General features: G+C 43.6%; 1 protein-coding gene across 4 annotated transcripts in view; it reads left to right on the forward strand.

The window, feature by feature from the left end:
• Positions 1–9416, forward strand: part of gria4b (glutamate receptor, ionotropic, AMPA 4b) — a 100073-nt gene extending 90657 nt beyond the window's left edge. The window contains exons 12-16 of one of the 4 annotated variants that reach the window (XR_004616101.1): positions 148–346; positions 873–1120; positions 5545–5659; positions 7277–7687; positions 9194–9332. Coding sequence is in view for 2 of the 4 variants with exons in the window: in XM_034607054.1 (XP_034462945.1) it covers positions 148–346; positions 873–1120; positions 5545–5659; positions 7277–7414; positions 9194–9358 (865 nt within the window). In the remaining 2 variants the exon portion in view is untranslated. Of the gene's footprint in view, positions 1–147; positions 347–872; positions 1121–4756; positions 4872–5544; positions 5660–7276; positions 7688–9193 lie in introns of all 4 variants that reach the window. The other 3 variants (XR_004616100.1, XM_034607054.1, XM_034607053.1) reach the window with 3 other exon arrangements.
• The last annotated feature ends 3068 nt before the right edge of the window (positions 9417–12484 follow it).

Consider the following 12484-nt stretch of genomic DNA (forward strand, 5'->3'; position numbering starts at 1 on the left):
TATCCAGCAGTAACTGACTGTTTTCTCTCTTTCTTTATCTCACTCTCCTCTCCTTCAATTTTACCTTTACTTCCCTCCTTCCTCCACGATATTCCTCCTCTTTCCTCCACTTTCCCGCCTTCTTCTTCTTCTTCTTCTCCCTCCAAGATCATTGTCTGGACGAATCGTAGGGGGGGTGTGGTGGTTCTTCACCCTCATCATCATCTCATCTTACACGGCTAACCTGGCTGCCTTCCTCACCGTGGAGAGGATGGTGTCCCCCATCGAGAGCGCCGAGGATCTGGCCAAGCAGACCGACATCGCCTACGGGACTTTGGACTCGGGCTCGACCAAGGAGTTCTTCAGGGTGAGTCGGTGACACTGAGGTTAATGGGGTCACTCTCTGACAGGTAGGGGGCAGACATGCAGGACTCACATCGCTCACGACCCAGAGGAAATGTCTGAACACACGTGAGGAAATGTATCTGGTCTTTAAGGAAACTCTGTGGCCCAGAAATCATAATCACGCTGTATTTTAGTTAACAGCATCTATTTGTTTTGTCATAATTGAAATCTCTCTCTCAAAAAGTAGTAAAGCAGGTAATACATACAAAGTAAAACTGTAATACATTTTGTATTTATTGTATTTTCGTTTAACATATAAGATATACGACAATAATTATAATTATTATTTGGATCATCATTGTTGTTGTACCAAGTTGTAGAAACAGCCATATTAGTTTTTGGCTTTGGTTCGATGGTGAACTGAAACCGGGGAAACGTTGAACCTGTGACCTGACGCTCTGTGTTTTCTCCGCCTGCTGTTGGATGTTTTTTTTTTTGTTTATCTCTCGCACCACATCTACCTCTGAACCTCCCTCCAAACCCTCCAGCGGTCAAAGATCGCCGTCTACGAGAAGATGTGGGGCTACATGAAGTCGGCCGAGCCCACCGTCTTCACCAAGACCACGGCGGAGGGTGTGGCGAAGGTCCGCAAGTCCAAAGGGAAATATGCCTTCCTCCTCGAGTCCACGATGAACGAGTACACTGAGCAGCGGAAGCCCTGCGACACGATGAAAGTTGGAGGCAACTTGGACTCCAAAGGCTACGGAGTGGCTACACCCAAGGGTTCACAGTTAAGGTGGGTGGAATAGTGTAACAATATGTGCTACGTGTTGTTATGGTATTCCACCTTCCCTGGTGTGCCGCCTTTTTCTGTGTTTATCTTTATATCTGTCTTCTGCTCGGTGTGGGTGGGGGGTGCTTTTTGTTTTCAGGGCAGAAGTTTTTGGCTTTTTCACATCTGTGTTTGTTGCATGCATGTGGTGGTGATAGGGGTGGGGGGTGGGGGGGTCGCTGTGATGATGCAGTGGTGTTTTTTTATTTCATTTGTTCTTTCTTCACAGCTCTCCACACCAGGTAACTCTCTGTGCTTGTGCTTGCTTGTTTGGGCAGACATGTTGGAATGGCATGCTTATCGCTCTGGTAAACTTCACTGAAAATGCCTCATTTAAGATTTAAGATAATCTGCATTTCTTTTTAATTTAATGTACAGATTTAATTATTTGTTTGTGATATTGAGCTTAATGCTTCTGCAGCTTTCCTTCACAGCTGACCGGTTCTTCCTTCTCCACTAAGTGACCGACATGGTGTTTTGGGAGTCATTTGAATGCTCGGCCCTGGGTAACGCTGCCAGACTCTGTCACCGCCTCCCGAACATAGAGGAATTTACAGACCTGCCACAGAATACAGTGTCATTACTGTTGGGAGTTGCACTTTCAATCCGCACGCTCATCGATCAAAGCCGCCGGCAAGGTCTCACTGAAGGGAACTGATAGATATACTGAAGGCAAAAGTACACTGTGTGTGTGTGTGTGTGTGTGTGTGTGTGTGTGTGTGTGTGTGTGTGTGTGTGTGTGTGTGTGTGTGTGTGTGTGTGTGTGTGTGAACCAGCAGCTACATGATTGCTTGAACTTTCATTTATTTTCTGCGGAGGAACCAGAACATTGTTGCTCCATGAACAGTTCCTGTGCTCGGTAAATAGATTGTAGTAGAACATTGCTTTCATTGTTCACATGTAATCACAGAGTATTGGAAACAAAAGCCAAATATTACATTTTACTATCCTCCGTAAATTTGTTCGCGGAAAGCGAGGACGCTGGAAGTGCTCTGCAGCACCCCCTAGTGGCACAGGGCTGTAACTCCAAGGCAAACAAGTTAGCTAAACAAATCAATTAAAGCTAGAATCACACTTAGTGCACACTTAAATTCAAACTAGCAAACATTACGTCATCTCAGCTACACGTTTGTGGTAGTTACAGGTTTGTAGCTTCATTAGTTATTTTTACAGCAGCTGAATAAAGTCTGTACCCTTATGAAACCACATTGAAATCCACTAGATACACATTGTTATTTTGATCTGAAATAAATATAATATATAGATATCAGTCCCTTAAATATGCCAGATTTCTTTCATCAAGATTGCACACCAAACAAACGGGTGATAACCCAACCTGTTTCACTGAGGTAATAAAACAAATTTCATTTCATTTTCTAGAATAACATTTTGACAGGATTATCGAAGCAGAACTAAGGTTCTTTGGATTTAACATCTTTATAATATGTGATTTAATTTAAGAATATATATATATTTAATCAGAATCAGTTGAAGAAGAAGAAATAGAAATATATAGAGACAAAGACAGTGAAATAAATAGAAATACAAAATATATGCAAGAGTATAAAACAAAGATGTGCGCACTAAATACACAACTATATCATACTATACACTATGCCATACAATATATAGAAAAATAACTCAATAAGAATATTTCAATATACAGTTATACAATAGAATAAGTCTGTTGCTAAAGCACAAAAGTAGATAACATAAAATGCCTAAAATCGTTCAAATGAATCCCCAAATCCAGAATGTAAAGTTGCATTCAGCACAAAGTCGTGACTTCCTCTCAGCCCTGAGTGACTTCCAGCGTCCCTGTTGGAAACCGACCTGCTCAGAAAGAAGCCAACTCCTCACAGCAGCTGAATCAAACCCTGGTCTCTGTAAACTCCTCTCCTCCAACCCGAGGTCGAGCAGAGCGGCTACTGGTTTGTCACGTAGCCGAGCCGGTGCCAGTTTTCAGCCACTGCTCTGACCAGGACGAGTCCCCGACAGACCACGGTAGTCTCCTCCGTGGTTTTTCGGGGGATTATCGTCTTCTGTCAGTCACTCGTCCGGATTTCCCCCTGTTGGCCGGGGCTGTTATTTCACGTGGCTCCTCAAACACACATCGCCGGCTTCAACTGAGATATCAGCTGTGTTGCTTTGTGTTTCTCATCATCTCCATTTCTGACTGTTTTATGTTTCTTTCATTTCTCACAATGACACAAATGAATTAAAAAGGATCAAAACGCTCGCCGAGGCAAATCTCTCTCTTCCCCTCCGCTATCGTCAGACATCAGCGGCCTTCAAGCAAACCCACGAAACACGTGTTTTAGAAAACAGCTTCACAGACATTTTCTAAAAGTCAGTCAGGATTTTCCAGAAGAGCTTAAAGCCCCGAAATCCTGTGAGCTTTCAATTGGCTGACGTACATTCTCCATGTTTACATGTGTAAAACACATCCAAATTACGTGGAGGCTTTTGAAGGCGCTGGCTGATGTGGGGACCAACGATGCTGATTGCCAATATTTGAAGTATTAAATCAAACAGTGTTTGAGCTAAATGAATGAATTTATCCTTGTTAGGGTAGAATATCTTCCATATTCTATATGATGTAGGATTAAATCAAAATGCCACATTAAAATCAACTCAGCGTATTATGGAGCGGTTCCCAAGCTTTCAGGCTTGTGAGCGTTTAAGGAGAATCAATGTTTATGGGACCATTAGTCAAAGGTCCAACGGTTCAGCCACAGACTGATGTTCTCTGCTTGTTTGTTTGATTTTAATGGATATCTGAGGCCTAAAGACGTAAAACTACGACATTAAAATTCAGACGATCACCAACGTCTTTAGGAATCAACCTCTGGGGACAATGAACATCTGTTCCTTTAATTTTAATAGAATCTTTTTAAATATTTGTGGACACTGGCTTTTTAAAGGGTCTAAAGCAGTAATTAGAAATAATCTTAGAAAAAACAAAGCAGTTCCTGATTATCGTTTTGCAGCCCCTCAGATCTTCACTCTTCTAATGGATTACTGCTAATTGATTATACGCTCCCGTCGATTACTTTCGCTAAGTCTGTTTTTTCATCCCAGAGTTTTTGAAGCTGAGTTTAGTGGCTGTCTAGTAGAATTTAATGCCAACTTTTAAACCCTGTGAGATGAGCGATTAAATCCGTCTCCAGCCGACAGTGTTGCAACCTGATTCATTTTAAACAATGGAACTCAAACGTTTCACTCAAGTAAAAATACAAATAAATTGACAAAAATGTTCTCATGTAAAAGTACCACGTTAAATTTTCTACTTGAGTACTTGCTTTTAAATTGACAATACAAGTATTTAGAGTAAAATTACTTGCTGATGTATTGTAGCGCAGTAAAAGTGAAAAGTACCATCGGACTCATCGGACATCACGAAGGAGAGATTTGTGTTCAGCGTGTGTTCGGGTTCTGCGATGGGATGTACGTTTAGAGCATTGATGCATATTTCCACCCTTGTCCCTCTCTTACTGCTACCCCCCCTCCCTCCCCCTTCTCTCCCTCCCCCCTTTCAAATTGGACATCATAAACTCACCCCCCCCCCCTCTCACCAAAATATGTTTTATCGTTTTCAAGAAGTGCAGTTAACCTGGCAGTGTTAAAACTCAATGAGCAAGGCCTGTTGGACAAATTGAAAAACAAGTGGTGGTACGACAAAGGAGAGTGTGGCAGCGGAGGCGGTGGCGAGAAGGTTAGCCGCTATGTCGCTTTGCCCCATGTGAACCGTGATGCGGGTAAAAGGGAAATGTGATTTTCTGCTGGTAACAGGGGCATCTGCCGGGTCGACTACTGGCTAGAAAAACTACGTATATATATTTCAGTCCTGAGAGAAGAGCGAGTACTGTCGAAGCAGAAATATTTGCTGAGCTGCTCGTGTAGCGATGGTTGGGACTTACACAGACTCTGAAAGTTTGGCCTTCAGCGTCTTTAGTGCACCGCGTAAATTTAATATGTAGAACTGAATAGAATCGGACCGTTTGGGGTGAAATCTCTGAGCCAATAGTTTTGGGTCGACAGTAGTAGCCTTCACACTTGTTGTAATAAAAGTCCCGGCAGTATGCGCCTGTTCCAGGAAAGCGATGCAGCCGGGGCCCCATGCTTATATGTCTGTTCGCTCCGCCCCTTCCCCCCCTAATAAACCCCGCCCCCCCCCCCCCCGTAAACGACAATCTCCACCAACGAGCAAAGAGACATGTAGCGTGAGTGGGGCCCCTTCCCGGCTTCGTCACTTTGTGAAGAGTACTGAGCTGCTCTTGTTGGGCTTCTTCTGACTGAATAACATAAAATAACATGTCCTATGATGTTATTTATGTTATTTTCCCCACCCCACCCCCCCCTCACCCCCCGTCCCTCGTGAATTGAAGAACGCCTGTAAACCTTGCCGTATTGAAACTGAGTGAAGCAGGAGTCTTAGACAAACTGAAAAACAAATGGTGGTACGATAAAGGGGAGTGCGGACCCAAGGACTCGGGAAGTAAGGTCAGTCCCCAGCAGCCCGGGAGCCTCCCCCTCTCCTCTCTTTTTGTCTCTCTACATGCACACTTGTATGACGCTGGCGGTACTGCTCTGTTACTGCAGCAGACTGGCTGACACAACACACACACTTACACTCTGAGAACAAGCGAGTGACAGACGCAGGTAGAGACTTGAGGCCTAGCCGGAGGGACACAGCATGACAGAAACACGGCATGGCGCAGTGCGAACACTTTGACAGCAGCTAAGCTACATTGTGCCGCTACTGCAGATGAAGACTCACACTCACACACCGGTTGAAGACGCTCCCCGGGCATGTTCATGCACACTAGACGTCAGCGGGACTGTATTCCTCAGCCGCGAGCAGCACGCAGAACTGATCCACGTTGCCGATGCACCGAAGCATGAAAAGAGAGCGAGAGCGAGAGCGAGAGAGAGCGTGAGCGACCACGTGTTAGACTAAGCAGCATGCACCGTCCACATCCGTCACGTCCTCGTAATCAGATCCCGAAGCTCGGGACACACACTCCATCACGTGCAAACGAGAGCAGGCAGGACAGACAGTCGTTTGTGTCGAGGCAATAAGTAGAGCGGCCCCTTCAGGTGATTTATCCAAAGGGAGATAAACGGCAGGGAGGAGCTCAGACACGTCATCTGCATACATTTAAATTATAGGCTTGAAAAAGGTGAATGTCAGGAGTGAGAAGCAGAGCAGGACAATGAAGGAGAAGTTCATCCAACAACATATTTCTCCATCCGCCTCTGGATGTATCCAGACATGCAGATCAGCTCAAATCAATCAAAATTGTGTAATATTCAAACAAATCAAATGCAATTAAGTGCTTTACAAGGTGATTGAAAACAGAGGATGTGAAAAATGTGTTTGATTTGTTAAGAACGTTACTAAAATATATACAATCAACACTAAAATCTTAGTAAAACAAAATAGAATAAGATAAATAATAATAGACGTTTAGAAGACGTGATGTTTTAAACATCTTTGTTATAGAAATTTGTTGGATTTTAATTATTCTGCTGCATTTTCGTACATTTTGTTACTTGTGTTTGTCGCAAAACGATTCACCGCAAATTCATCACAGTCCTACATGTTCCAAAAGGAGATCAGACACTTTCACACAGATAACAACCAAGATTTTACTCGACCCATCGAGTGAGACAATAAATAAACGTCTACGATAGTTGTACCATTAAATTTGCTTTGTGGATTATTCAGAGTGAAGTGAGACATTGATTCTGCACCACAACATGTCCACTGTCACGAGTTAGAGGCAAAACATTGAAAGGTGCACATTTTAAAAACCTGCATAAATAAAACCAAACTATCTGCACGTCTAGCTGCTCTGGAGTTAAATCAGAAAATTATCAAAATCACTAGAATTTAAACTGAACTGTTTAGAGGTAGATAAGTGAAAAGTTAAGTTATGTGTGACAGTGTGTGTGTGTGTGTGTGTGTGTGTGTGTGTATGTTTGTCTGTGTGTGGGTCTGTGCATAGATTTGTTCTATATTGACGATATTGTGTTATATGTGTGTAACTGTGATTGTTTGCACTCTGCCTCTGCAAAAAGCTTGCGTTGATATTTGTTTCTCCTCGTCGGCCGCAGGACAAGTCCTCCCAGGCCCTCAGCCTGAGCAACGTGGCCGGGGTCTTCTACATCCTGGTCGGGGGCCTGGGCCTGGCCATGCTGGTGGCCCTCATCGAGTTCTGCTACAAGTCGCGCAACGAGGCCAAGAGAATGAAGGTGGAGGCCCAATGCCCGTCCCAGTCTCCCCATTACCACCACCCCCACCTCCACTGCTACCCCTGCCAGACAGGCAGCCCGCGCCATAGCCCCGAGCCTAGCCAGAGTCCGAGGCCCAGCCCCAGCATCCACAACTTAGCCGAGTTTAGCGAGGTTTTCAGTGGGTACGGCAGCGACGGGGAAGCTGATAAGATGTAGTAGAAGGTCGGCCCAAAGCCTTTGCTCCCCCCCCCCCCCCCTCTATCTCCCTCACTAGCTCGCTGCACAGAGACTGTAAGTGAAACCCATGGTATCCCTGTGGTAGCTTCGCCATGCTGTGTCGTGACCAGTGGCAAACACGCTTCCCACTTCTCTCTCCTCTCCGCTCACTCTGTGGTCATGTGACGTCCTGGTCTGCGTTGGAGCTGTTTCCTCTCTCAGTGTGGCAGGAAGCAGCGAGTCGTCCTCACACGTGATGTCACTTCCGCTGCTTGTGTGGCTGCAGACGTTGGGCCTCATTTATCCCGCGGACACGCCGTCTCAGCCATTTCCTCTGAACTCAGTGTGCGACGCTGCTCGTACAAATTAAACACTGTTGGAAATGCACAATTAACGTCTTGATTGATCACCCTTATCAACGTTTACTCAGAAAATACGACATTTTCGAGTTAGTATGAAATGTGAGAATGAAAATGCAACGGTGTCTTAATTTGGCAGAGAAATAATAAAGCACATTTCTCATCTTAATGGCACATTCGTCTCTGAGGAATTTAGAAGCAGTCAACGTGCGTTTCCAGGGTAAATGAGGACCAACGTCTTATTTGTTCACACACGTCTGTTGCGAGGACATTTCATTCGTCCGTCAACGTCTGTTCTTCTCCTCTGAAGCTTCAGTGTTTGGTTTTCACATCAAAACTTCCTCTCTAACCTTGTGAACACTGCAGCTCAGGGATGTTATTGTCTCAAGTCTTGTCAGGTACAGTCGACAGAACAATTTAATAAGAAACCAGCCCTGAGCGCACAGGAAAAACCTCTATAATAAAGCCATTTAAACACTATATATTGTCAGGCTAACGTAAACACAAGCTGATATTGATGTGAGGTTTTTTTTCCTCCAGATATTTCCCCCAGGTCCACGACACCTTCAGATACCTTCCCTTCCTCTCGGTGTATATCTGTGCTACGTGGTTATGTGTCCCCCATCAGCTCTTCATTAGCTTCTCTGTTGCTTAGTCAGCTTCCCTGTCCCGCTGCCTGCAGCTCTCACTCACTGTAATGATTCTGCTGCTAATGAGTTCACATGTAGAATGGGGCTGGCTTCATCTCGTACTGAATGGCTATGAAAGGCGTTTTTTCTGACCACTCTGCTTTATGTACATGTGTGTTAATATATATTTTAAAATGTACAATCGTACTTTTAGTGGGAGGCTTTTCTATCTGTTGGTTTTACATGAGGCAGATTGGAGTTTTAGTTTGAAGTTTAGCGAACACTCAGTATAAATATGTGAAGTTTATTACGGAAGAGTATCTGGGGCCAGATGTGAGGAAAAAAGTAGAAGTAGTCGTAGAAAGATTTTGTTTTATTTTGTGTTTAGTTGAAATGTTCTTGACATTTAAAAAAATTCTTGAACTTTTTGTAATAATTTCTCCTCTTTCAGAAAAAGCTTCTGCTTTAAGCTTTATTCAGGATAATGTGTTTTCATGCCAAATGAGTCTAGACATCACAAAACTCCAATCTGCTGACGTACAATGTCTGAACCTGCCCCAACAACGAACCTGTGTTTTCATTTTTCTCTGCAGCTCACATTTACTGAAGCCATGAGGAACAAGGCCCGTCTGTCCATCACAGGCAGCGTCGGGGAGAACGGACGGGTGCTGACGCCCGACTGTCCCAAGGCCGTTCACGCCGGGCCTCCCCTCCGCCAGAGCTCCGGCCTCGCCCTGGTCTCCTCCGAGCTCCCGTGAAAACCAAAAACCTCTCAAGTGCCTTATTCCAATAACAACAGACAAACAAAAAAAACTATATTCACAACGCCAACGCAACAACGGGAAACAACCAACAAAGAAACAGGATTCACTCTCACGGCGGGTCGTCTCCAGTGGGCGGGACTGGGCCGACACCAACAGATCCCACTGTCAGAGGTCAAGACTCGTCGACTTCTCTCTGACGTCTGTGGAACCAGAGGCAGAACAATCTTGATTATTTTTTGTTTGTTTTACTGTGGAAGCTTTTTGAATCAAAGCATCGTGGGGAATCCACCGGAGCCCCTCCCCCCTTCACGACTCCAGACGCCGAGTTACAGAGGGAAATGAAAAATATCATCATGTATGATAAAGACGACAACGACCAGAAAACTGTAAACTTGAAACTCAAAAAACTGTGCTTTTTTTTTCGGATTGCTGTGATTTAGCAAAAAACTGAACCACAATCCAGATTGTTTTCAAACTGAACAGTATTTGCTACACAGACACGAGCTGCGTTCAAGAGACAACGAGATCTCCCTCGATATCAACAAGTGACACTGGGGGGGGCGCTGTAGCCCGGTGTCGTGACGATATGAGACAGATATTTGTATTCATAATAACAAAAATAAAAAATATATGAATATATGAGCAAAGATAGAAAAACTGTGAAAATAAGTAAATATGTATATTCCATGAAAAACTAAATGAAAAATCTAGCTGTACATAGGGACGACTGTAACATGCTTGCTTTTTAAACAGATGTACATAGCAGATACTGTAGTGGACAGACAGACAGTTGTTTTTTGTAAATCATCTTTAAAGATTTTATTCATCGCAATAATGAAGAAGACGATGCCACTTGAAGGAGGAGACGTTTTTTGCAATTTACTACGTGTTGAATACTTCACTGTATTATATAGGAGCATTCAAACTCTAAATGTGAAGAGGTATCGACTGCCCAAAATACTCTGATACCTGCTACGTACAAATTAATAAATATATTCAACAATGAATGTTAACTAGCTCCACCCCCAATCCTTAAGCCACACCCCTCACTGTGCAGACGTAGACCCAGAGAGCTGCTCACGAGTCGAGCTTTATAAATCCAGCTTCTGCAGCCAGAGTCACTATTTTTTTCATTCTCTCTTTAATCTATTTTTTGTACCGAGAAACTAAAAAGAAACCGTCTGTCTCCTGGTTTTAAATGTCGACAGTCCGAGTACCAGATCTGATAGAGATCCTCTATGTGTGTGGAGACATGAGTCGAAACCGGCGACTGTAAATGCAGATGGACGACGTGTCTCCGATTTCGCCCATTGTGAAAAAACGAATTAGGCCAAAAATGTCCTGGATGCAGGCGCCGCCATCTTGAACTTTTGACGTCATTTGGAGCCAGAGTCTGCGCTGCGGTGATCGTGGAGTGGAGCCACGGTTACGAGACACCCGTAGCTGTCAATCATAATGTTTTACCCTAATAACATTTAACTTTAACGATGAGAACGACCCCGAATTACAAAAAAAAGCATCCTTTGGAAATCTTTACGAAATTTGTCCTCTACTTTGATTCATGTCCCATCTGCTAACATGGAGGAGGCGAGGTCTATGACAACCACTAGGGGACGATCAAGATGATTTGGCATCGTCCATCTTTACTTACAGTCCATGGTCGAAACAATGGGAAATTTGAAAAACGCCATTTCTCATTTCTCACTATGTGTTTTCTTTGAAGTGTCTGTAATATTTCCCGTAAGAACCTGAGCTGATGAGTCACTGTTTGTACGTTGAACGAGGATTTCGAGCCCTTCCTCTTTGAAACACTGTGGATCCTCCGGGGAGGCTGGACACGCTGTAGCAGAAATGTATTTGCTCCAGTCTCACGGACTCAAGTGTCCTCATCTCTTTTTGGAAAATGGACGGACAATCTGCAGTAGGACGGGAGACGCCACATGTTCGGAGACGCCAGCCAGCGGTGGAGCTGGTCAGATGCATCACTCCCAGTTCTCCGTCACACAAGTTGTGGCTGGTCAGGGAAGTTTGCAGCGGAGAGAAATCAGCTTTTTTTGTCCTGCCATCCATCTTTAGAGCTGAAGTGTAACATTGCGTCTTATTTTGGTTCAATTGTACAACTTTATTTTGATCTTTTTTAAGTAAAAACAAATTTCAAATTGCAATGTACAGTGTCATTATTTGACAAAGTGATATGATTCTGATGTGATGACATTATTCTCTCCAGATGTTTTTACAGTAGCGTGTTCCCTAAGCAACAAGGTGAGTTCACACTGACCTTGACATTTGACCTCCAGGCACCAAAATCGAATCCTTTCATTATTCAGTCCAAGTGATTATTTTAACCAAGTTTGAATAAATTCCATCTTGGTGTTTCTGAGATTTCGCGTTCAAAAGAGCAAAAAAACTGTGTAACTTCTGTACGGTCACAGTGATGTTGACCTTTGGACACCAAGCTCTCATCAGGTCATCCTTGAGTCGAGAGAAAGTTTGTGTCGTTGAGGTTTTCTGAACATTTCACGTTCTCAAGAACATGACGTGAATGTGACCTTGACCTTCAGCCACTAAAATATATAAATCAGTTCGTCTTTGACTCAAAGTGAACATTTGAGAGAATTTCTTCATATTTGGTACAAACTGTTTCCGACGTGTTCACAAGAGCAAACAAATGTTTTGTGAGGTCACAGTGACCTTGACCTTCGACAACTAAAACAAATACCGCCAGTCGTCAGCTGTAACAGCAACATTATCATCAGGCATCAACACATCAATATTAATAATTTGAGGTCATGGGGGTCAAGCAGGACAACACTTCAGGTAAATTACACTTTTACTTTTATATGCAGCATCTTTACCTCCACCAGGAAGTTTATGTTTTCATCTGTGTTTGATTGTCAGCAGGATTACAGAAAAACTACTGGATCCAATACCAAGAAACTTGGAAGGATGCAGTGTGGATCCAGATTTTATATCTCATTTGATAGATATATATTGATTTGATAGATTATGTCTGAATCTTGATGAAAAAGATTCTGACCTATTTAAGGGGTTGGTATCTGTGTGCGCACAATTTGAATCTAGTGGATTTAAATGTGGTTTCATGGGGGGGGGGGGGTTAGC

The sequence above is a fragment of the Hippoglossus hippoglossus genome, chromosome 14 (assembly GCF_009819705.1).
Source record: "Hippoglossus hippoglossus isolate fHipHip1 chromosome 14, fHipHip1.pri, whole genome shotgun sequence".
Classification (NCBI taxonomy): domain Eukaryota; kingdom Metazoa; phylum Chordata; class Actinopteri; order Pleuronectiformes; family Pleuronectidae; genus Hippoglossus; species Hippoglossus hippoglossus.